A 25,952-nucleotide genomic window follows, 5' to 3' on the forward strand; every position below is an offset into this window, starting at 1 on the left:
CTTCAGTGGACAAATCCATTGAAGCTAGCAAGATCTTTTTTTCATCTGTTAAATGATTATTTAATCTCCAAAATACACTGTCTACAGCTGGCTCATCATTTTGAAAACTAAAGCACAGAGCTGGGAGCTCAAACCATGCCAATCTTTTCCTAACTTATGCATAGACCCTGTGCCAGCAGCTACTTGGACATTTGTAGTTAGAAACCTTATCACTGAAGATCTTTGACACTTGCTATAGTGTATTTGGCCTCATCTGTTGCAGACCAGAGCTTCTGCCAACTTACAGGCAAACTGGATGACTGCAAAGGAATAAATGCCCAACACACCAAAACTCCCTGTAATATACACCTGTAAACTCCCTCTACATACATATGTGTGTGTATATATATATATCTATCTATCTGCTGTTGCTAGAAACTAATCTTCCTAATCTAATTTGAAACACCACCAAAATACCACAAAACCAAGAAGTCTCTAATTAGAAGAAGCAAACCTCCTGTGCTAGGCACTCCTAGCAGGAAACAGTGAGCAATCAAAGTCTTGGTGATCAAGCACATGTTGGAATGAAAGACAACTAGGACTGTTAAATTACTTGTAGAACCAGTACACACACCAAGAAAAGATGGACAGAAATGTTTTTATTTTGCAGAAGTAGAGAACAACACAAATGTCTTTTGACACCTCTGAGTAAAGTTCCTTAAACTGCAAGGTACATACAAATGTGTTAATCCATGATAACTGAACAAACAAAAATAATGCAGGTAAACAGACGTCAAATAAATTAAAGATAACTATTTCTAAACCATCAATAGTTTTAGTAGATGCTTTTTCCTCAGTCTACTTTTGATGCAACATCATTACCACTTAACTTCAAAAGATCATTTTTCCTGCCACTAGGAGCCCTCCTTTAGACTGTCAACCAGAAAACAAGCAAACTGAATGGCTGTTTTTTGGGAGAGGAGCTACAGATGTATCTGTTTGTGCAGTACTAACTGAAGATTAAGACAGCAAATCTTGCACAGACAACAGATAAGAGATCTGTCTGACAGCCCACTGGAGCTTCATTTGCTCTGCAGACAAAATAACAAGGTTGCTTGGATGTAATCCAAAAAACTGTTCCAACAATTATTAACAGAAAGGATACAAGAAATGTGGTAAAACTGTTAAACTAAAATTAAAAAAAAAAAAAAAAAGCAAGGCGCTGAAGGTTTCAAAATGTGTTCAACATTCATTAAATGCCCGACTCTCCATAACCTTGCTGACATTACTTTTCCTTTAAAGTCAAGGCTCAGTTACTGAAACCCCTCTCATAAAACACGAATAAGATCCAATGTTATCCTCAGGCGAGGAATATCAACATTAAGCACTTTAACTTCCACTCTTTCTCCAGGACCTAGGCCCAGGCTTCTTCTCTTCTTCACTTTAGAGAGTTTTGCTTCTGTTATGTTTCGCACTGGAATCAAACCTGCTTTTCCCACACCAATATCAACAAAAACTCCAAATGGCGTTGCATTTTCAACTTTTCCAGTCAAAACAGCACCAACACTTAAGTCTTCAAAGCAGACTATGCTTCTCTTGAAGTCAGGTTTATCAAAATCTGTTACAGGAAACAAGAAACACAAATAAGACTCTGGAGAAAAAGGGTTTCTAAGAGTTGTTTCCAGATGATTTCTAATTAATAAGTCATCCCAAGGTAGATCTTAGGTCCCAAATACTGCTTTCTGTACATTTTAAAATAAAGACCCATCTGTGATAACTTGTTTCTTTTGTTTTGTGAATCACTTGAAAAGACTTAGATTATTGAGTAAGTATACTGAATTTTGTGTAATTTGTGTAAACTATCATAAGGGGATCAGAAGCATGTTGTATAGTAAGCAGTGACTGAAAGTTTCTTTGAATTTTCTCAGATCTAGGGAGAAAACACTTGAGGTGACTCGAGCTACATCAACTATACATGAAATTCTATTCCTATAGAAATTGCTACAAATTCACAGGAAGATGAATACTCAGATTCATCACATACTAAAAGAAAAGTCAGCAAGGCATTGTTCTTAGGCTTGCTGCTCATCTGTACCATGACATCACATGAGCTTCATCACAGTGCTGCCTTGCACCAACAACTTGAAAATCACACAGGCATGATCAGAAGCAGGGATTATACAGGGATATTAATGTTCAAATTCTGTATTTAAGAGCACAGATAGATTTTTTAAACTCTTATTTCCCTACCATTTTCTGCTTCTGTAGAAAACCCTTCTGAATCATCTCAATAGCTCCTCTTTCAATCTTTTCCTACCATAGTTTGACCTTTTCAAGATTTAGTAAGGATTGAGATTTTCCACAAGGAACATCACCAAACCAGAATTGCAATAATTTTTCTCTGCTTGCTTTTGAGAAATAAAATTCAGCCTGAAAAAGTTTATAGCTAAAATGCACTGGAATTTAATCAGTCTCTGGATCTGCATTGGCTTTGCATGGCAATTTTTCAGTATGGGGGTGTGTGTGTGTGGGCTACTGTGAGTGGTGGCTTTGCCTGTATCCAATAGATCCACTCCTGTCCAAGGTCAAGCCCATTAATAATTGTGGTAAGTGCCTCTGGGATAAAATATTGTAAAAATAAAAAAAATTCCCCGTGCAACAGCAATTGCAGCCCAGGAGGGAGAAGTGAGCATATGTGACAGAAACAACTCTGCAGACAAGGGAAGGAGGAGGAAGAGCTCCAGATGCCAGACCTGAGATTCCCCTACAGCTCATGGAGGGCCCTACACCAGAACAGATGGGTGCCTGAAAGAAGGCTGTGATCCTGTGGCAAGCCCACACTAGAGCAGGTTTTCTGTCAGGAATTGTGACCTTATTAGGGAACAATGAAAGCCTGTTTCTAAAGGACTTTATTCCATGGAAGGGACCTATGCCAGAGCGGTTCATGAAGAACTGCAAGGGACTCATGGGAAGAACTCATGATGGAGAAATCCATACAGCTATATAAGTCTACTAGGCTGTTCTCCAACCATAGTCTGTCTAAAGTAATATTGAATGTTCTAGATCAGCATAATATGAATATTTCCATTGAAGATTCTCTTTTTTGCTTTTATGTCTTCCTATGTTATTAGTCTATCCTACTGTAATTTAGATGTGAGATCACCAGAAGAAATTGAGACATAGAAAATACATATTTTCAAGATCACTAGCGAGGAATATTTAAAAAATAAGCATGGAAACCATTCATGAACTAAAAAAGGGGGACAGAAATGTTAGCTTGGCTGGTTTTTAAGCATGGGTTTATTATTTGTTATTACAAACCTCCATCTTTGCTGTCTACCTTTATCTCCTGCTGTTGTAAGAGAATCCAGCTGTAATTTTCATTACACAAAAGCGTCCCCAGATGTTTAACTTCATCTTTCTTTTCCTCTACCTCAAACTGTTCAGTACCACTGCAGGTTTTAACCAGGGTAGGTCATGAGCCACGTGCTTCATTTACACTGGTCCCCCAGAAACCAGGGCAATAAAAGTGTGGAACTACACACTACTGCTCCACAGAACTTTATTGCTACTGTTTCACCTTGGTCTCAGCATTCCCCTTTGTGATGGAGAGCCAACACAGATTCAATCAGTAGAAAGTCAACATGTTGAAATTATTTCATTTGTTAACAGCCATACAACTCCCCTTCCTATGGCTGAAAATGCCATGATTTAAGACAGGATTCACACTTACCGACAAAACTGAAAAGAAACATCTGAGTATGATATAGCCTTTACCTTGACTGAGAAATGAAATGGAGTTACATGTCCATGAAAATCAGCTACTGATTTTAGAAGAAGAAAATGTGCTGTTTTAAAACTGTTATGTAGAACAAACAAACTGAGATTACAACCTTCCAAACCGAGGTTTACCTGTTCGGATGTCATAGCCTTCAGGCTGAGTGAGTCCATCAATGATCAGCTGCAGTGTGTGCACAGTGGTATTGAGCCTTTTGGCTGTGCCTTCCAGTCCTTCCTTTTGAATTACTACATTTACTTTTTGCTGCATATCTGATTTTCCTATGTCAGCTGCATTTCCTCCAATGAGAGATAAAAACCTAGGAAGTTCAAACAAAGACAGAAACATTTGTAACATCCTTTAGTGAGAACTGAACCTTTGCTCTATTATTTTTTCATTGATGCATGAACAAAACTTCTGATAAACTATATGAACAGTTTCTCAAGTGCATGTCCTCTCAACTCATCACTGATCTGACACATAAGTGGAAATTTAGAGTCTATCTGTATATATGTATCTTCTGGAACAGATTGCAAAACAAGATGCAAAATAATAAAATGCAATTAAAATCTCTTCTCAGACCTATTACTTCATCTCACAATAAAAACCTATACCAAAAGATGTCTTTTACCATGAAAGTTCCTAGAAATCAGTAAGAGTTCTAGAACAATGTTGTTGTAATTGTCACTTGTGTTCAAATTAGAATGAATGGCAATTTAGTAAAGCAACACTGAATACTCAAAATATTAATTTAAGAATCTTTAAACCCAACTTAAAAAAAACTTTACATGAAACACTTATCTTGTCTGTGAACTTCATGATTAAGAACAATTAATTTTTCCTGACATGTGATCTCAGCCACGACCTGCATCTCATCATGAATGAGCCTCATCTACTCTGCTTTATCAGGGCCCTTATCGTTGGCAGGAAGAACAATATTCTTTTGCATGTTCACCACCACAGCAGGCAGGTAGAATTATTGGTCCTGTCCTCCAGAGTCTGATGAAACATTCCTTCCAAATTCCTGAAAGAGATTCCTTTTTCCTGCTTCACAACAAGTGTAAACTACAAGTCTCAAAAGAAGAGCTGACCAGCAGGTTCATGCCCTGAACTTGTTGGAAGACATTCCAGCTCTATAGGAAATCAAAAGCCCCTGGTACTCAATCTCCTTTCCCCTGCCAAAATACATGCAGGGGAGGCATTTTTATCAAAAATCTGAGGCTAGTATTTCTTTTGTCAGGAGACCCGGAGTATTTTTTGTTTTATTGTTTTTCCTCTTTTTAACCCAAGGAACCAACTGAGATTATTTCAGGTGGTGAGCAATAGGAAGTTATATGGATTGAAACAAAAAACTGCATTTATTTTTGACAAAATATAAATGGAAGAGACATAATTAAAGGAATATCTGACTTTCAGTCAATCACAAAATTCACCTTTGAGCATAAAGGCAAAACTTCACTTAAAAATGTCCATTAATTTTGCTAAAGGAGGACATCTGTTACAACTTCCACTTTACTGAATTCAAGTACAAGCATAGTGACTTAAGTGTACAGGTAGCTCAAACAAAGAGATTTGGACTTGGTAGTGATAAATATAATGTTCACTAATTCTTTTAGTGCATACACATCTTTCATGTAGCAAAGTATGATAAAAATTAGTAACAACACCATGGATGTTGGTGTTCTCCATATTTACAGACTTTTGCTTTGACTGCATATCAACTTTTGACATCACTTTTTAAAGTAGTTTAAGGTGGTTTGGAAGCAAAGTATACAGCAAAACAGATGTAAAATGTTCTCTAATATCAAGTGCAATTTTTTTTCCTGTAAACTAACAAATCTTACCACTACTATTCGAATATTTTGTCTAATAATAGATATGAAAAATATCAGATGTTCTGTGAAACGAAACCACCCTCTTTTGCAAAGGAGCCCCAAAAGTGGTTGCAACGATAATGCTGAAAATAGGCCCAGGTGAAGTGTTCCTCCCCAGACTGCTGGGGGCTGCTGGCTGCTAACAGTGGACAATGCCCCACCAGAGCACTAGTGACAGGCGGCAGCTGTCCCAGCTTTGACTGACGTGCCAGATGTAACATGACAAACCCGACCAGACTCATGACTCAACTTTCTAAATAATGTATGCTTTACCACCCACCCCTATAAACAAGTTTGCTGACATTCACGTACTTGGCTTTATTTCACTTCAAATGGAAACTCAGCTTGAGTATGTCTAAGTAGCATTTTCTCACCATTAGGATTTCACAAAATGACATTGACTTCGTAAATTGATCACGGGGTGGGTTTCACCACTGAGAAGTGCAACCACACAAAACAGCCACCAGTGCATATTAAAAAAAGCCCTGTTACATACAAAGATGTCACATGTGTGAATAATGCAATCAGAATGAACGGTGTTATATGCACATGGCTGGAAAGAAAACCAAACAGGGCACAATCCAAGTGCCTGAGCCCTCAAGCACAATTCACTAAAAGTGTTTTGCCCTCTGCTCCTTCCTCACCTCCCTCTGGACATCCCAAAGCATTTATCTGAAATGAAAAAGGATTCCTTGTCTAGGCAAGGGTGGTAGGTTTGGGTCCTATGTTATCAATTACAATTGCGTAAATAACTTATTATTGTGGTTACTGCTCGCAGGAAAATTTTGGCTCCACCTGAACATGATGCTTATACATGTCCCCAAGTCTAAGTACATGAGAAGTCCCACCAACTTCTACAGAATTTTAATGCTCTAAAAATCAGGAATTTTATTAAGAATATTTCAGAATTATGGTTATATATCACAGGCAAAACAGAGCACCGTAACAAAGCCCAGCATGCACATGTGCAGAGAAGAAATACTCTCAATAAGAAACAGTACTATTTGTATTTTGGAAATTCTCACCATTTTAGAACAGGCTTTGGTAAAATCCATGTATTAAAGTATTTCCAAATTAAAGTAACTTCTTAGTGATTGCAGATGCAGTTAGTTTTAGAAATACTGTTCAATCTAATTACATATTTAATGTACCATTTTTACTCAAATGAATATAGCCTGAGGGCACTTGGACTAAAAAAAAAAAAACCAATAAAAAAAAAAGCACAACTCTGACTGACAGTGGTGCATTATATTGATAATTTCTATTTTAAAATGTCATTGCTAAGAAAAAAATTTAATTTTCTCCTTATTAAAAACGCAACACAACAACTTCCTCCACAAGGTATTTCTAAATCAGGAAAAAAAAATGCAATTGGTTGTAACACTCAGATACAACTATGAGGGGGAAAAAGAGGTTTCCCTTAATTTAAATATTTTGATCTTAATGTTAAATGATCTTACTACAATCCTTGAAATATCTCACTCACACAATTTGTAAACAACAGCTCCAGCTGCAGAACATAAGAACATGAATGATCTGTGCAGAAATGAAAGTCCTTAAAGTATTTGCCTGGCTACATATGTGACATAAATAATACATAGCAGTAGCTCAAGTGCTATGTTTGTCTACTAGAAAGACAAAACCTAAAGACAAGTTAACAGAAATGGGGAAGATGAGATTTTTTTTCTGAATTGAGGTCATTCTTCTAAGACATATTATCCTTGCTTCTTCAAATGCTGAGTATGTGAATTAATGGTGAACTTCCTGCTCAAGGTACATCAACTCAGATCAAGAGTTGCCAGAGTCTTAGGAAGAACAGGGTGAAATTTAAATAGTTTAGAATTTTGAGTTTTATGGTTTTGAGATTTAGAGAATACTCAGAAACCTTTGCAATCACCTTCATTTTAAAAGTAATCTCTTCACAGTCTTACAGGACCTGCAGAGAATGGTCATGGATAAATGACTGATGTTTTTATTTAATACATAATTTCATCCATCTTATTCAGATAAAGAAAGAAAGAAAAGTAGCATAAATGTAACAAATAAGCACATCATGTTCACTTAACATACACATCTGCACAAAATTATAGCACAACCTTTGCAATGCTTAAAAGAAAATGTAAATTTCACTGGAAATCAAAAAATAGTCAGAAAAGAGTAAAAATTTTACCAAGGGAAGCCTACAGTAAATTTTTAAGAAGTTACTCTAACCATCCCCTGAAAAGCTTCTTATAATGTGCAGGAGTTCTAAAGCTTTGCAAGGGCTTTAGTCACAGTCATTTCTGTTTTATGTAATCATTTCCAGCAACACGACTTAAGAGCTGGGAGTACTGGATTCATTACATTAAAGCAACATGATACGCCATTACATCTTGTCACAGTACACACATGAATTAATGGCAAAGCAGCATAATCGCTCTGAAAACAAAACAACTCTGCATTAGCATGCACTTTGTTAGGTAAAACGTACATTTATGACAGTAACAAACTTAACTTATGCAGACATTTATGTTTTAGTAATGTTTGGAAGTGCAAAAGCAGTATTTGTCTAACACAGATGTTGACTGCTCTTGTTCCCACCAGTGATACGGATCCTCAATTTTTGATTACTGATGAAGACTAGGTATCAAACAGTATTACTGCATTATTTTCTGTAATTCATTGCTGGACACAGAGAGCTAAAGATTCAAATATATCTAAAACTACTTATGTGGTTCAGCTAGACAAAGCTGTCGAACCAGTATGTTTTTCTTCAAATGCATAAATTATTAATAATGTAGATTATTTGACAGCATGCAGAAAGCACTCAGTCTATGACATTTTCAACTTACAAATTTTAAGAAACAAAGAGTTTCTAAATGAGAAAATAAATTCAGACACAGTTCCACTGCAGCATAGCCACTTTACCCCCATACCATTAGTCACGCTGCTGTTGGCTGCTCTCATGACTACTGATATATCACGTAACTGGAGTGCAACCCGAGATACAAAATAGTGAAACATGATTAGTTATCCACAAAGAACTAGTATACTACACTTAAAGGAGAAAATTCCATTAAAAAGGTCTTGTGAGGGTTTTGCCCAATATTTTTTTCTAAATGCAACTAGTGGGAAGTTATGTAAGTCCCAAAAATTCCAACAAATTAAAAATACATTTGATTTATGGGTCTAGTATTTACAGTGTAAATGGAGCATATTTCTCCATTATTTCCAAGTTCTTCTAATCATTCTTGTTAACTGTATTTTATAACACATTAAAGTTTTAAAATGTCTTTATTGGATGGCAATTGGCAGTGAAAGCTTTTTCTGGTCTTCTGTTTACTGACAAGATAGCTTACAAAAATATGGCCTCTAAAAATCCAGCTAAGTTAGTAGTAAAACCTGTGAATGAATTGGCCTTTTAAAGTGATTAATATGAACAGTTATTTATAGTACTTAATGGCCACGATTCTGTGAGTGTTCTCTGTAATTAGGGCTGTACATTGGCTATTGGAAATAGTCATAAAGTTTCATTAATTGACTGAGTTTAACTCTTTAAAGTTTCTTCTAAAAAGCCCCCAAATGTAAGACTTCTTAAAGTATTAGTCTGCACATTAAATAAATACCCACACATGTGTGTGTACATGTCAGTACAGTCTCATTCAAGTGGACAAAAGACATTTCTGATGTCTTTGTAAGGAAAGGCCTCCTACCACAGTAACAATTCCTATCCTCTGTAAAAATAGTCACATGTAGACTGCATTACTAAATAGAACATAATAACTAGTTTTCAATGCTCAAATACCATACTAAGTAATAATTCCCTCCCTGATTTCTACTCCCCTTAAGCATTGCCTCAGTTGTTCCAGGACAACTAGGGGATCTGGACAGAGGCAAGCCAGCCTGCCAGTGAGCTGGAAATGCTATCAAAGGACAAAATTCCAGTTGCATAAAGGGCAGAAGATAAAAATCTCTTTCTTTTGGTGGCGCCATCGACAGTTTTTCTTCTGCATTTTCTTATGTGACAGTACTTGCCTTCAAAGCCAGCAAATGCAGTTTACCAGCAAAGCAAATGAGATACTTTGGGTCAGCTGTTACATCCACCCATGCAGAGAACAAGAAACACCAGCGATATTTGAAATATGGCTGATTGGCCTGCAATGGAATATAAACTGTTATTGACACAAACACCTTGCTGAAATCAGCACCAAACTGAAGTGTTTTGTTTCAGTGAAGAAAAAGCCCATGAATGAGTGCTTGCTGAATTCCCTTGGGACTTTGAATTTCTGCTGAAGATATCAAGCACCATTATCAATACACAGAGAGTGGCAAGATGTGAATCTTCACTCCAAGTGATGCTGCCTAGCATGTCAAAAACTTATCTTAAGGGACAACCAACCACAGTAAGCAGGACTGGCCTCTACCAGGCAAGGTCCAAAACCTGGGGAATTAGCCAAGGAAGATCCTTACCTCTGCTATTCTAAGCCACAGCTTTAGATCTTTTATATTGGCAAAAATTTTTATTTCTAGGTCAGGCTAAAATACAACCTGTCAGCCAGATGCTGCAATCTGTGAGCAGCAAATACACATTCTGAGTGCCAACCTTTTGTAAAAAGCATTTTAATGAGATTTAAATAAAAAAGTCAGCAAATGTTAAAATTCAGTCACATGAAACCAACTGCACTCAGCAGACTGATAGAACAAAGAAAAAACACTGCATTTTCTTTCCAACATTTTGGTTTATAAGCATAACCTGGCTGTTTTGGTCTATAAGCATAACTTCTGGGGACTTCCTAAATATTTCCTTGGTTTTCCTACCAATCCTTTAACAACACATACCAAGAAATTGGATATGCTCTACATATTGTATTAATTGTATGTAGAAGATTCTGCCACTATTAACTGGTTTTCACATATAGACTTTTCAAAAACATAAAACATGGCTCTGCTTTGCAGGAAAATGGGCTGTCTATAAAGTTTTCAGGTTTTTATTTAGCTTTTTGGAAATTCCAAATCATAATATTTAGAGGTGTTTGTAAGCTTGATCACTGCACACGACAAAGCCAAGCTTTGTCACTGTGGAAACCGTGAAGAAAAATGCTTTGGGGTCTTCTGCAGAGCGCGTTAAATCACTAGTAGGATATTTTCCAATTATTTTACAGAAATTGTACAGATTTTAAGTTAAGATGCTTAAATGTCATAAATCAATCATACCAGCACCATTTGTGCCACTGTAGTAAAGATTACATCAGTGTTTCCATTATAAAAACCCTATTTTTCTAAATCAGCCCTAAAAATTGGCTCCAGCCTGAAGTTTGGCAACCGAAGTCACCACTTGGGACTAATTCTTTTAACCATATTTTTCTTTAATGGATTGGCTTTTCAAGCTACAAAATAGTCCTGAAAAAGAAAATTAGTGGTTTCAAATTTTGGTAAATTTCTATCCCTCAAAAACACTGTTTTAAAACCTGATAATTTTGCATGTCATAAATCTGCAATGTAGACTGCTGCCTTTGGGTAATTTGGCTATAAGCAGTGGATAAAAATCACCATCTTATTTAATTTTAAAATAAATGCAATTTTCCATGAAAACTTTTAGTCCAGTAAAACTTTCAGAAACTACTTTCTATAGCAAGATGTGGTAGGCATTGCATGAGGAAGCCTTTAGGATTAAATTACGTAGCAGCTATTCCATACATTTTAATTTTCATGGTAAGGGGTATGTAATACTGGATTTTTGATCAAATCTGTTCATATTCAGGACAATTCTGCCCTTTGGCAAGACAGATCCACCTGTGAACTTGACACACTCCCTAACAGGTCAGTGTAAGCACAGAAAAAGAAGAAATACTCTGATAGCACTAGAGCCACAGAACTCTTTAAGATGTATTATTTTAAAAACTTTATTATGAAATATCAATTCTAACCTACATCTAACAGTTTTAAATTTTCTCATGCATTTTAAGTTATAAGAATTATCAATCAGGTTTGAAACTAGTTTAATTCTAGCATTCTAGAAAGACTTTCAGATATTGACCAATTTCCATAAGACACCTCCAACCAACACCACGAACATGATGTGATCTTCAGGCTCTCAAAAGCTTTCTCATGAACGTAGGCTCAGCAAAAAAAGAATTACAAGCCCAATCCCATCCACTGCCTATCAGCAAAACTCACCAACAGCCCTGATAAACTTTGGACTGAATCCTCCAGGCAGTCCAAATTCCTAGTAAATTTTTTCCTAATTCATACTCAGAGGGGAAAAAAGGTTTGGAAAGCTGTTTTCATAAGTTCTGAGAAACTTAGCAGCTCATATGCTTTTTTTGAAAAGTCATTTTAAATATATAATCATTGCTAAATTATAGCATTAGTTGCTTGAGGGGAGGATGTCTGGTTTATATTTAGCCCTTAATGTCACCAGTGTCAATTTTTATTACTACACATCTTGGCTTTTGTCAGTTTGCTGCAGAGCTGTATTTTCTTTTCTCAAAACAGCTATTTGCCATAATGAAAAAACATTAAAGATATTTGCCCTCTTTCCCACACCATTTTGTGATATCAAGTTGCTGCACAGTCATACAATCTATACCATGAAAGTTATCACCTACATATTTAATATGCTTTCAAGGAAACAAGAGAAAAATACAGATACTGTTGTCCATAAAGTACATTCACAGAAAGCACTTGGAGATTTTTTTACCCCCATCATACTATGTGTAGAGGTAAAATAAATGTAAAAAGTAAAACAGAGAAAGCCAAAAGGATGAAGAAAAGACTGATACAATTAGTACAGAGAGAGATGCTATGCTTATTAGTTCTGGTGTTTCATTAGCAGATATTGTAATTGTTGTTTTATATTTGCTTTGTAATCAACTTATATTCTTTTGCATTAAAAAAAACCAAAACCCCACAACAAAATCCTGTTTGGTGCAACATCTATGACATGCATTTGGATGTCATAGATGGATGTCAAACTAAATACTTCATCTGAAAATTCTATCTAGGACGACAAAGTGTTTGGTGAGAAACAGAGAATAGAAAATGGCACTGCAGGAAATCTGCTGTAAAATACTTGCATGATAAAGAGAGATGATGAGATAGATTAATACTGGTCTTCAGCCATGTAAAACTCCTGCACTGGCTTAGAAGCAATCTAAGTCTGAGTCTGAAGCTGTGCACATTTTAAGACTCAGCAAGGCACCTTCTAAGCAGTGCTGGCTGTGCAGTAGGTGCCAGCCCCCTCACTGAAACATGCACAAGCCTAGGACTCAAACCACTGTCTTGGCTGAGATGTAAAAATCATGCTCATTAATTTTTTCATTCTGTTTTTTGTTAAATAGTGCTAGTGATGGGTTCTCAGTCGAATTTCAAACCACAATTATATGATATGTGCTACCTACCAAAATGATACAATTTCAGCTCTACGTGAATATCTGTTCTACCCTATGCAGTAATAATCCCACTCACCACCTCATATATAAAAGTCACCTGTGCTGCTTTGGAAACCAAGTTACAATTCTTTATTTTCTGACCAGCCCTTGTGAAAATATTGTACGTAGGGAAATTACTGTAGTATTCCACCATTAACTGTATGTACTTCTCTGCTTTCTAAAGCAATCTGTCCACATCAGGCTTTAAGCAAGGCTGGTAGGTAGCATTGTGATACTTTACTAACAATGTTATTAGTGTACCAGGGCTGGAAAGATAAAGACAAAAATCTGAGTACTTGAAATCTAAATTGAATGAAATTCAATATTGAAAATCAAAATTATTTTTGAATAATCAATTCATTTTTGTTTTTCACATTGACTGACTTACATAGAATCATTTTCAGTTAGGGTGATCAAGCTGTACACCCTAAAATCCACCTACCAAACAAGAGATCTTTAAGAGGAGGATCTTGAATGATGTTTTTTTTCCCACAGCTACACAGGGAAGGGACTTTGCAAGAAATGTTGATGTGCAAGGAAAAAAGGGGAATGGTCATGGAAAAGGAGAGACCAAAGTTATCTACACACTGCACAACTGCAATAGACTCTACCAGGAAATTGAACAGTGGGTCCTAGAATCAGGCACAAAGAAGGATCAACTGTGGCAGGGAGAGGATGGAAACAAAAGTTCACTGCATGCCTAGCAGAAGGAAAACATGGAGACCTACGGATAGGAGGAGAAAACAGAGTACACCCTGAAGGGAAGGTGTCCTAAAAATGCAATATCCTGTATGACTTTTTAGGTAAGAAAATCAAGCTTTGTGAAGTCAGAAGTTCTGCATCTCTCTTTGAGGTTTAAAGATGGTTTTGGTTATAAAACAGGAAGGACAAGTTTGTTTGTCCGGGCATAATATTCTCAACAGAGATCATAAGAACCTTAAAGCAACTGGCTACTAGTGAAATTAGCTTCAGTACTTTTTAAGAAAAGAACCTGTTCAGTAAAATTCAGTTGAAAAATAAATATGTGCCTATTTATGGTAGGAGATGTTTTCTGAAAAGCAGAGTCCTATTTCAGCCAGGGCTGCTGATAGAAAAGATCACAGCTTACAGCAGTATTTCAGAGGCACACATGGATTCCTAATTATTTTTTTTCTGACATACACAAAAACCATTCTCTTCTTTTAGCCACTTAGTAAAACAATCATACTATTCGTGTATTTGGGAACTTTTATATACATCTTAATTAGATCTTGCAATATCAACATTTAATTTTAAAGGCCCAAAGTAATGACACATGCTCACATATATCTGAACCATACCTTCTTCTTGAAGACAGGGGTGAAAGCTTCAAAGCAATATAAATATTCCTGTCTCAAAAGACTGAGCAGGCTGTCGTCAGAAAAATCAGAACTTTCATTTTAAAAATTGATGGTGCCAATGGTTCAAAAGCTTTCCCATCACTTACCTCATTGCAATGTTGTAAGACTCTGGATGAATGCAAGTTTGGTCCAAAGGATTGGGCTGCTGTGAGGCACATGATGTTAGTTTACTCTTCTTTTTACTCAGTGCACCTGCTTTAGTCAAAAGTGCATGACTTCCAACTTCATTTTTCTTATTACTGCCAGAAATCAAAAATGGACATGTCACTTTCAATGAAGATGATCCTGGTCCAGTGTCCACACACAAAACCAAGATATTTTTTTCCCTGAAGTCCTCAAACAAAAATTTATCAGGACACATTAAAGGCATCAAAATTACTCCTACTGTAAATGCTCCTTTCATGCCTCTTTGTTTTTTTTCCTAAATCACAAGTGGCTCCTGCTTTTGGAGAACAAAAGAGAATGCATTGAAGGACCTGAAACTAGCAGTGGCATTTTGGGCTCCACTCATCACCTGCTGGCAGAAATGCAAACATATTTTCCTCTTTCCATATCAATTTTTAAAATAACCACTATTTGTTAAATTTCACATAAAAAGCACCAAAATTATTTCATATAGCAATCTAAAGTCAAAGTGATTATAAAGGATAAAAATGAAACATCAAAGTTATTTTCAAAAGCTTCTGGTTATGTCACCTGGACCCACAAGAAGTGTTGTAGAGGGAGTGCTGTTAGAGCTTTACTTTGGCCTTAAAACTCATTTCTCAGGTTATACACTGTTCCCAAGTTTTACAGAATCTGACTAACATCAGAATTGTGTTCCAGGAAGGTTAAAAGACCCCCAAAACAATCTTCACATTTCACCAATGAACATTTGGAGGGGGGAAAAAGCCACCAACCTTTTTTTCATTGGTTGCATTGCAAACTAGAGAACCTAGAACAGATCTGTACAAGGTAAGACCTATCAATCATAGAGAGCTTTGGAAGCAATTTCTTTGGTCTTCTGGTGCTTACAGCCAGCACCATTTGGCCTGCAGCCTATGCCTCCCTGCCAGATGGGCAACCAATCTGTACACCTTCCACCTGGGCAGAAAGCCAGTCCCCATGTGCCCACATCCTGCCTGGAAGTTACGCATGTGCTGTTCGGCCAGCAGCAACTGGGAATACAGCATTGCTTCTGAGCACTGCCCCTGGCTAAAACATAGTGTCTGCTTCCCAGGAAAATATTTTTTTTTGAGAAAAGCCAATGGCAAAAGTGTGGGGATGGAGCTACTGCCATGCCCTTTCTTAGTTCTTTATTTTGGAAGGAGAAATGAGAAAAGGCAGGAGAAGAGACATTGTGCTAGAAAGGGCATTTCCAGTTGTAGAAAGGTCAAGAGGAGCGCTATGAATGGCTGAAAGAGTAGAAGACACGGTACAGAATCAGGGAATGAGATGACAGAAGAGGATGATGCACTGTTGACAAACTGGACTTGGGAAAAGGCCTCACAGGAACCTTTCCAAAGGTTCTGTATTTCAGACAGAAGACAGTCACATCACACTTGCTAGGAACAGGAGTATAATATAGACACAGTTTAATCTCGGCAGATACTCAACTTCCTCTCTCCAGGTAATGAAATTGAAACTCCAAAAATCTGTGCTAGTTTACTACCATTAAGTTCTGCAGAATAATCTTTATCATATTAAATTAGTTAATTTACAGATCTCTGTATTATGTCTGAAAAACAAGCCTAAAGTTTTAATATCTCAAATCACAACACTGCTGCATGACAAATATTTTTTAGCAATTCAGAGGCAAAATTTTTATTTCAACTTACATATTTATCAAAACCTGACTTAGAGGACTAGGCTAACAAGCCATGACTATTCAGGGGAAAAACTATCTTCAACCATGGACTTTAACAAGTTAATTTGTTGTCTTTCATTGCACAGAGCACCTAGTGGTGCAGGATTCCTTGAGTCTCAAGCATGAATACAAAGCAGAAAATGGGGAAGTCTTCTCATTCTGTTTTAGACAATTTATTCAGAACAGTTAAAATCTCTATTACCTGCAAAAAGTCTTTATATATTCTTGATTGAATCTGATGAAGCCAGCACATTGTTGGAAGGTTTTGGGACCCAAACCTTTAACTTCTTTGAGCTGTTCTCGGTTTATAAATGGTCCGTTCTTCTCTCGCCATTCAATTATATTTTTAGCCCTGTTAGTATTCAGTCCTGCAATGTGTCTAAGAGAAAATTTACAAAATACTTTTATTACCATTGAACAGTCACTATTGCAAGTGCTACACATTTCAAGGATACACATTCCTATAGAAAATCTGGTTTATAAAACTTTAAAACTGCTAAGAAATTAGCAAATAGACTCCCAGACCAAAGGCATTGTCTGAAAAGGATCTTAGCTCTGTGGAAGGAATCCACTCAAGTCAAGAAAACTCAGTACAGCAATCCAGTTATGTACATGCCTAACTAGTAAGCCAGGGACGTGTAATTTATGATCTGTTGGCTATTTCCGTAATGCCAGTTCAATTTGTCATGTCTTATGGCCTGCCCCCAGCTGCCCTCTTCAGGAAACAGTGTGGGAGGAGGGTTCAGAACAGATAAATTGTTCCTGTAAGAACAGCCCCCTCTCAGCCCTTCCAATGGTACTGAAACACCTTGCCTTGCACATGAAGGGCTCAGATCTGCTACCCAGAAGGAGAGTGGCTGGGAGCAGCTTGCCTTCCTCAAGCAGATGAACTGATCCACAAAGCTTGTTTCTTTTCTCTGAGCTCTTCCTAAAATAAAAAGCAGCTGGGAACAGGCTGCATGACTTATTCTGAGGGCAACTTGGACCTGGCCAAGAGCTTACCTGTGAACTGCAACAGTGGTTAGGCAGGCTCCTTCAGGAAGTTGTGGGTTTGCAGCACATTTTCTTTATGTACATGTGAGTAAAACTTTCTGTGTGTGGAGTATGTTAACCGTAAAAAGAGAGAAGAGCTCTTGTGGGGAGTTACTCATGGCACTAGTGAAGGAAATGTCACCCACTAGGCTTTATCAATCTGATGCCATTGCTTCAAGTCAGCAGCAGCAGTGACCTGTTTGTGGAATGGCATGAACTGATTCTAAAAAAACACTACCAGCAAAAGCAGCAAGAGTCATAAAATGTCAGGGGAAAAAAAAAAAATATTTCCATTATTCTCATGCTCAAGCAAAAGTTAAAAAAATAGTCCAAAGTTGATGAAAGCTAAGAATGAAATTAGAGGGACACACCTTTACCCACAGACAGAATATTAATCATTAGGAATGGAATTTTCTTCTAAAATTTCTTAGAAACATTGAGAAATCCAGCTTGTTTATACTGACAAAGGAACATTACACAGTATTGACAGAATTGACAGAATTTTCCACTGACGATCTCAAGTCTTTCAAGCACAATACTCAGCAGATAATTGCAAATACTGCAGCACTGTCATCCCCTCCCTGTGTACTATGTGTCAAGAAGTGTATTTGATGCATCAGAAACCACAAACAGAAAGCTCTGTTCCAGCTGCAATCTAGCAAGGGTGACATCTGATAAACTGGATGTCTAAAGGAAAACTTAAGACTGCATCTACACAGAACAGCAGACTTGAACAATTCTAAGCCAGGCCAATCAGACCACACAAAATGCTTACACAATGTGGTTACCACCTGCAGCCCTGTCTGTACAGGGTTACCCCACATTCAGTTTTGTGGAGGCACAGTAGCATCTCAGGCTGATGCTTCCTGCTGAAGTGGACAATACAACTGTTCCTTCAGACTCAGCTTATCCTATGATTCTATTATGTTGATTCTATGAATGAAAGCTTAATTTGTCATTTAGGTACCTTGCTTTCCACTTGCTTTCTTCCTAAAAGCTGATCTAAATCCAAAAGCATGTAAGACAGAAAAAATCAGGCACTGGGCAGGGGGGCTGGACATGCAGAGAAAGAACATGGAAGTGGAAAACCAAAAAGAATAGAAAGAGAGTCTCTTACAAAATACAGAAATATGTTTTTGAGAAAGATTCTAAGGGGCTAAAAAACTAAAATATAGTGATATCAGGAATGCATTTTTCCTAACTTTCACACCTAATTTTCATTACTGATTATGGATAGTAATATTAGGGAAGAAGAATATGGACAGAACATTATGAACATTCTTTTCCTTCCCCTCCTACTATGGAGGATGAAAGCAGCACTTTTACTCTTCTGAGAGTCTAAACAATACTGAATTCTACACACTCAAGAGAGAATGAGCTTTTAGTTTCTAACCCTGAAAAATAAAGTCCAGAACATTCTTCAAGTAAACACGGCATAACTACTTAATAAAAAAACAAACACCAAAAAGGGATACATTTTTCAAGTTTCCCCTTAAATCTTTCCTTGTCTCCTTTCCTTGCCCAAGTTTTACAACCTGTTCCACTTAGAAGTACCTATAAAAATACCTTCTAAGAGACAAAGTACATTTGAAAATACCTTTCTCCATGTAAAAATACGTATTACATATATCACATTTTTCTAAAATTGCAGTGTTGGCTAAAAATTTTTAAATATCTGTTTTTCTCTGAAGCATAGTTTTACCCTGGAGAATCACACATATCCTTAAAACCTGACTCTTAATGATTCAGTGAAATACTGTCTTACTGTGTCATTTTTATGTAATTGGAAGTTTAACACAAGAGCCATTTGCTCCAGCTGAGCTTGAGTCAGATGGCAGACTAAACAGAGACTCTGTGATCCAGAGCCATGTAATTACTGGAATAGGAAAATGTTTCACTCACCTTAATAGTATTTCTGAACAGATGTTAATATCAACTCCTACAAAGCTGACACACTCTTCAACCACACTGTCCAGAGTTGCTTTGAGCAAAGTCTGTGATACATCATGCTAAGAAACAAAAATAGAGATATCTGGTTACTGAAGTATTGAAGTGTACATAAACAGGAACTGCATATAGCACTAACATCAATAAAATAGCTGCTGGAACTTAATAATATCTTTTGTGAAGGTAGCAGTTAAAAATATGAATTGTAGAACATATTTTTTTAAATGCCCCCAAAATCTCTTTGAAACATCTTTGCTGTGATACAAATCTCTATAATAAGGACACACTTCACATCCCGGTATTGCTCTTTAATAACCATTTCCCTGCATCTTGTAAAAACAAAACTTTATTTAAAACTCAAAAGGAGTAATGCTTCTGGTCCATCCAGGTGTTGTCTTTAATCTGACATACCTATAAAATCAGTTTATTAAAAATAAAGTAGAGAAGAGATCACAAATGCTGTACTTTTGCATCAGTACACACAGATATTTGCAAAATACTCCCATTTACGTGCATGACACTACAGCAGAGTTATTATTTACTAAATGAAAAGGCCACGCACTGTATGAAGGTGGGCAATACATAAGGTACTTATCAACCCCATGGCAACAAAATGTTTCAAATTTTGAACAGATATTTCTGGGAAGATTGGCAGGTCCTTGACCAAAGCACCACTAATGGAAATGTTCACAGTGTTTCCCCCTTTTCCCCCTAAAACAAAAATCAGTCACACTTGTCAAAGTTAAAAGTTCTTAAGCTCTAAGATTTCTTTTCCTCCCAAATGCAGGCATACTTCAGCCTGTAACTGCGAGTTCCCCACACAAGCCCATCAGTGCTTAGAAGTCTGACCTGGAGGGAGAAGCCTCTCTAAATGCAGGAGCTAATTCAATCACTATGTTGGCTTAGCTTCAGGGCTCTTCTGCATCACTCATGTAAATCTGGGTTGATCTGTTGTGGTTTCACTATGCATTCATTTAGGACATCAAGCTGGATCCAAGCCAAGGCACCAAACACTTCATCCATTACTTTGTTTTACGTTCTAAGCCATTCAGATCTTTTAAAGATTTCACGGTTAAATTTAACATGCCAATAGCATCAATCCCAATCTACTAACGCTGGTAGTTCATTAAGCAGTGGTTAATAACTGGGGCAGTTGTAAAACTTCAGGCAATTCATTTCATAGCTCCCTATTTCAGGTGATGGTAATGGGATGCATTTTCATGATGTGATATAGAATAAAGTAACTTGCAAACACAAAGCTCGTATTTTGCCAATATGACTCTTCCTATATTAATTTTGCATGCAAAACACCATGTACATGCACAAGAACTGGCATTTGCACACATCCTTCCTGTCTCATAACCACAAAGCTTGCTTGTACACTCGGCAGATCAAACATCAGTTTCTACTTACTAATGCATTGCTACTGCAACATAATAGCTTCTTTTTGAATAAAAAGACAAACAAAAAATCCCACACCGTCAAAAGAAGTCTTATGTTTCCTTACGTTGCATTTTTCTGACTTACTGAAGATGTAACTTCTCTTAATGAGGAATATATTCCCCCCTCCTCCTGGCATCAGCCACATAATATACTAGAGCTAAAGGCTTCCAGCTCACATGCACACTCATGCAAGAAATGCATTTATATAACACAGCACAAGAACAAAAATTAAATGTCCAGAAACAACACCCACATCTTCTCCTCTTTGCCAAGTACAGCTGCCAAATACGGGCTAGGTTTTTCACTAAATACTTTATTTGAGGTTCACTGGATGATAAAGATTCTAATTTAAAATTTGTTTTCATTATGATGAAGGAAGGCATAAGAAGAATAAAGATGCAGAAGACAACTTCCTTCTGCTCTTAGGGAAGGCTACTGAATCAAAAGTACTTCCAAGTTGATTATGATACAGTTTCACAAGTTACATTAACAAATTCTATTAACTGCAGCAGTTCCTGGCCTCCTTGGAAAAAACCATCTTGTTCTAGACAACTGTTCTGAATATAGAGTCCATGGCAAAGGGAAGTTGCCATGTTGTCAAGTTGCTGCTTCCTCAAGTTTCAGATTCATTCCTTAAGATAATGATGATGATTCTTCAGTAGGAACAACATGATTCAAACAGTCACTGCCTCCACAATGCCTTCTAGCACAGGATGTAGTAAAGAAGGAAATCCATTAATCTGGTTGAAGCTTTCTAAGGAGCTCTTTGGAAGAGACTTGATTCAGCAGAAGCTTTATTTCCAGCCTACAGAAAGTGAACCTTGATAGGAATTCAGTCTACTATATTCCCTGAAAATCAAGGAAAGGATCTGTCACAATCAAAAGCTAAGCATTCTAAAATATCTCTGCTAATGGAAGAAACGCCAGTGCTCACACAACCTCATTTTCAAATGCACCATTGGTATTTATCTAAAGACCTGAGTTTGTGATTCCAATAGTTTCTGTAAAATTCATGAAATACAAAACACACATCTTGAAAAAAACTATAGTACTTAACTGTCTCTTTCTCTTGCCAAGAAGACAAAACGTTCTCAGGTCTCTCAAAGATGACTTGCATCTTAACTTTATTTCTGTTTGACAGTCATCATTAAAAAACCAAAACAAGACATTCACCAGTTGTTCTTTATTGCTCCAACACGTAAGAGTCACGTGACTTGGAATGGACATGACAGCATATATGTGAAGGCACAGATAAAGTGAACAGGCAGATGTGACAGAACAGGATAAGCATAAAACAATCCCTAAGCTACCAGTACCTCACTGAAGTAAGGTACATTTAGCAAGTGAATGATGTTAAGTTGTAAAAGTCAGGAAAACTTTCCAGATGGCAAACCTGCCTCCCAAGATGCAGCTCCTGACCATCAGGGCTTTCTTTGGCTATAATGAAGGAATTTTTACACCCCTCTTTACACTAAAAGGAGGCACAGAGAAGTGTTACACATTTAGTTTCTAAAAGTAGTTAAAAATATTATTATCTCAATACCACTGCCAAGACTTCCTACTACCCAAAGGTTACATTTCAGAAAGGTTTAAAGTACAGTTTAAAGTAAGTAAAGAGTGTGTTTTCCACTCTTCCAATAGTTTCACTGATCTTCTCAAATATCAGAGGTTAGATGATGCTATACACTTCTGTGCACTATTTATATGCACTGGGGTGGTATCAAATGAGTCAGACACTAGAAGCACACGCATACCCCACTCCTCACTCCCTACGGCAGGTTTGTAAAGACAGGAATGCTAAACTGTTGCATTAAATGCATCAGAATAAAACCTGAACAAGTAAAGCATAAGTCTAAAATGCCAGGCTGCTTTCAAAGTGAGGTAATGCAGAACTTTATGTTGCACACTCTCTGACAACCCCTCCACACACCACTGATCATTGCATCAGTTGATCACCTGCAAATCCTTCTAAATAAAACACTTTCATAATAGCACTGACTCTGAATACAATCAATGAGGGTGTCCCTGCTAAAAGTGTTCAGTGTAGCCTTTAAGCTCAGAGCCAAGCACACAAAATGCTATCCCAGATATGTCTAACAACACTTCCTTTGGTGTGACTTTCAAACATCATCTTGAAATTACTGGCCAAATATAGTTTTAGTTTTACTAAAAGGATACTCAGAAATGGCTGCCACTAAAATATTCAGAGTAATAGCAGATCTGAAGCAGAAGACTTGATTTTATATGATGATGTCCAAAAGGACGGATACTCCCAATTTATGGAAACTAAGGCCAGCAGAAGTAAAGGGCTTGCCACAATCTGTGGGATGTCCAATGCAAAACTGCTAACTTTTGTTTTCTGGAGAGTGATGATAAACAAAGCCACCTTGCTTCACAAATAGTATTAGGAAGAACTTACACATTTTTTTGGTTTCAGCTTTTTGTGTGGAGGACTATAGAAATTAATCTGTCCTAAGAAGTGTCAGGAACTGTAACCATATTTCAGTATTTGTTTTCTAAGGAGTTACCAAGTGAATCATGGAAGAAGATGCAAAAAATTACTTGCGTAATTGAAACCACTACAGTAAAGAACTGTCAGTCAGTAAATGAAATTCAAACATTACATTTCTCTAATATTTTTATAAAGAGTATCCCAAAGATAACTTATACTCATGAACATGGAAGAAAATCAAGGACAGCTATTTAGATCTCTGATTACAATTACTGCTCAGATTAGTCCATGGCAAACTTGTCAAAATTACCAGAAAAAAAAAAAATCACACATTTCAAAACAACCATTAGGCAAACCTATACTAAAAACCCTAACAATCAATATAACTTCATTGTATATAATTTCATCAATCATGGCACAAAATGTTTACTCCTGAAGAATAGTGTTTAAGAACACCTGTCCATTATGCACATGACAGTAGTTCTGTCATTATGTCCCAATACTTCAGCTATCTTTTCTTGCCATATAGTATGCAGCAGAGAGCAAGGATTCTTGTTTCACTCAGTTTCAAGAGTTACAAACACCCACTGGAAAAAATTAACATTACTAAAAACCTATCTGTTCCTTAAGATGGTACTCCCTCAACTGTAACTGAAATCCCTTTTGCAGTTTCAAAAACTTGTTGATGTACACAAAAGGAAGGCAGTATTTTAAACAGCCTCTCGAGTCAGTTATTTCTAGCAGTGCACCAGTACAGACACTGTAAAAATACATTTGTCATCAGCACAGCAAATTTATCACGTCAAAGAGCCAGCGCTCACACGAAGCCTGGAGGCTGTACTTGGCCAATGTGCATGAGCATGGATGGTGGGTCAGCACACTAACTTTGCCTCAACACTGGTTACCAGTGCTAGACTAGAATGGGCAGCTTTTGCTTGCAAGAAAATTACAACTCCAAGCTCTTTACCTTTGGCAACTCCAAAAAACCCCACAATACTAAACCTCCACAGAACACTAAAAATAATACACATAATTAAAATGCATTTGGTAGCATTTATAAAATCATAATTTCACAAAGGATGGTATGATTGCATATGTATCTGAAAGACAAATTCCAAGAGCTAAAAATTCTACTGCAACACACAGCAATTCTGAAATAATTGTTTTCCATTTACAAACATTAGTAGAAATTGACACAATCAGCCTGTGCCTCATTATTACTTTAAAACACCCAAGAGCCAAGCAAGGCACCTTCCAACACAGTCAAGCAGGAATTATTTGTACCCTGCAGAGCCTACAAATGCAGTGCAGACATGACCTAATGATGCTGGTTAGAAAGCAGTGGGGAGGGGATGAGTTCTCAAGTCTGGGCAGCAACCTGCAGGTTGTTGACCCAGGCTCAGAATTACAGTACTATAACAAGATCAATATTCAGTTTAAATAAGACTGAGCTGTGTGCCAGACAAACTATTCTGGGTTTTGATCAAGTTATACCTCACTTGTCCTTTGAATCCAAAAGTCAGCCTTCAATTAAGTAAATACAATTTAATCTTTTTTTTTCTGTCAGATTGAGTCCTGAAAGACTTCTAACACTTCATAAAACACTATTTTGTTGGTACCTACTATTAACTTCTGTATCCATGAATTTTAATATTGGCATGTGCAACCAGTCAACATGCCTCTTGAAAACTACTATTTTTTTCTTTAAAGAGTGGTATACTGTGCAAACTGAATGACTTTTACTGAAAGAGAAATTAAGTGGGACAACACATACTAAGCAAAGTTCAAAAATATATTATTTTACAGAGATTCAATCCACGGTAATGTGTTTCAAAATTTAAAAAATGGAAAAACATTACTAGTGTTGCAACCTATTTACAATCAGCTTCATTTCAAATGCTTGTTAAGCCACAAAGTAAAATGCATTCATGACAAACCCTTAAGTACAGCAAGACTAAGTAACAGAAATAGTCTAAGGAGAAGCACCTTTTCATGTCCAGAAACAGAAAAAAATAAAATATACCTTACACATCAGGTGGAAAAGTTGGAAAGTTCAGAATTGGGGTTTTCATCTCTACATCCTCTGGAAAATCCCTTCCAGTTAGAGTCTAAGAAAACAAGCTTATCCATCTGATGTTTGATAAAAGGACCTAACTTCTTTTGAATTTCTTTTGGAGATCATTTGTGGTTTCTCCAAATGTTATATTGTTATAGGATAAATTGTTATCCTATGTACTTAACTCTGATTCATTTCTTGTTTCAAAACTCCAAATTCTGTTTATTTTAACAGCATATTGCTATTACTGAAATATCCCAGGAGAAAGAAATGGATTTAGATTTTCAAAGAAAATATTAAAAACAAAACCAAAGTCTTTCAGCTCTAACATTTAAAAAAAGTAAGGAAACAAAAATGCACCAGTTTATCATGTAAATGTTTTGAGTCACTTGCAAATTGCTGGAATTAATCTTATATTTACTTGTGCTTGTGTCCTAAAAGAAGCAGTAATACTGGCAAGCTGGTTACACAAGTTCAGTCCCATTGCTGACACATCTTATTTCTAAATTAGCTTCTGTGACATGAACAAGTTAGCAGAAAAATATGTATACCCAAAAACATCTTCCCCTTTCCAGAGCATGTACAAGTTTTCTCCAATGCTTATTATTATGTGACTAAAGAGCAGCAATACAAATTTCAATCATAATCAACTACGTCATTCCTGGAGATTTCAGAGGGACATTTTTGCCAATGAATAGCAAAGGCAAAAATCCAAATTACTACAGGTGCAAATCCTTGCATTTCATTTTAAATCCAA

At 36.8% G+C, this 25,952-nt stretch overlaps 1 protein-coding gene across 3 annotated transcripts in view; it reads right to left on the reverse strand.

The window, feature by feature from the left end:
* Positions 1–618: 618 nt before the first annotated feature.
* The window catches only part of SRBD1 (S1 RNA binding domain 1), a 123,008-nt gene continuing 97,674 nt past the window's right edge, over positions 619–25,952 (reverse strand). For all 3 annotated transcript variants that reach the window (XM_071427658.1, XM_071427668.1, XM_071427677.1), the window contains 5 exons: positions 19,200–19,306; positions 16,468–16,644; positions 14,506–14,658; positions 3,892–4,076; positions 619–1,597 (listed from right to left, as the gene is read on the reverse strand). In XM_071427658.1, the coding sequence (XP_071283759.1) occupies positions 1,308–1,597; positions 3,892–4,076; positions 14,506–14,658; positions 16,468–16,644; positions 19,200–19,306 (912 nt within the window). In that variant the 3' untranslated portion in view covers positions 619–1,307. The remainder of the gene's footprint in view (positions 1,598–3,891; positions 4,077–14,505; positions 14,659–16,467; positions 16,645–19,199; positions 19,307–25,952) is intronic.

This window comes from Agelaius tricolor, unplaced genomic scaffold, assembly GCF_023055355.1.
Source record: "Agelaius tricolor isolate 1412-34295 unplaced genomic scaffold, bAgeTri1.0.p SCAF_1, whole genome shotgun sequence".
In the NCBI taxonomy this organism is placed as follows: domain Eukaryota; kingdom Metazoa; phylum Chordata; class Aves; order Passeriformes; family Icteridae; genus Agelaius; species Agelaius tricolor.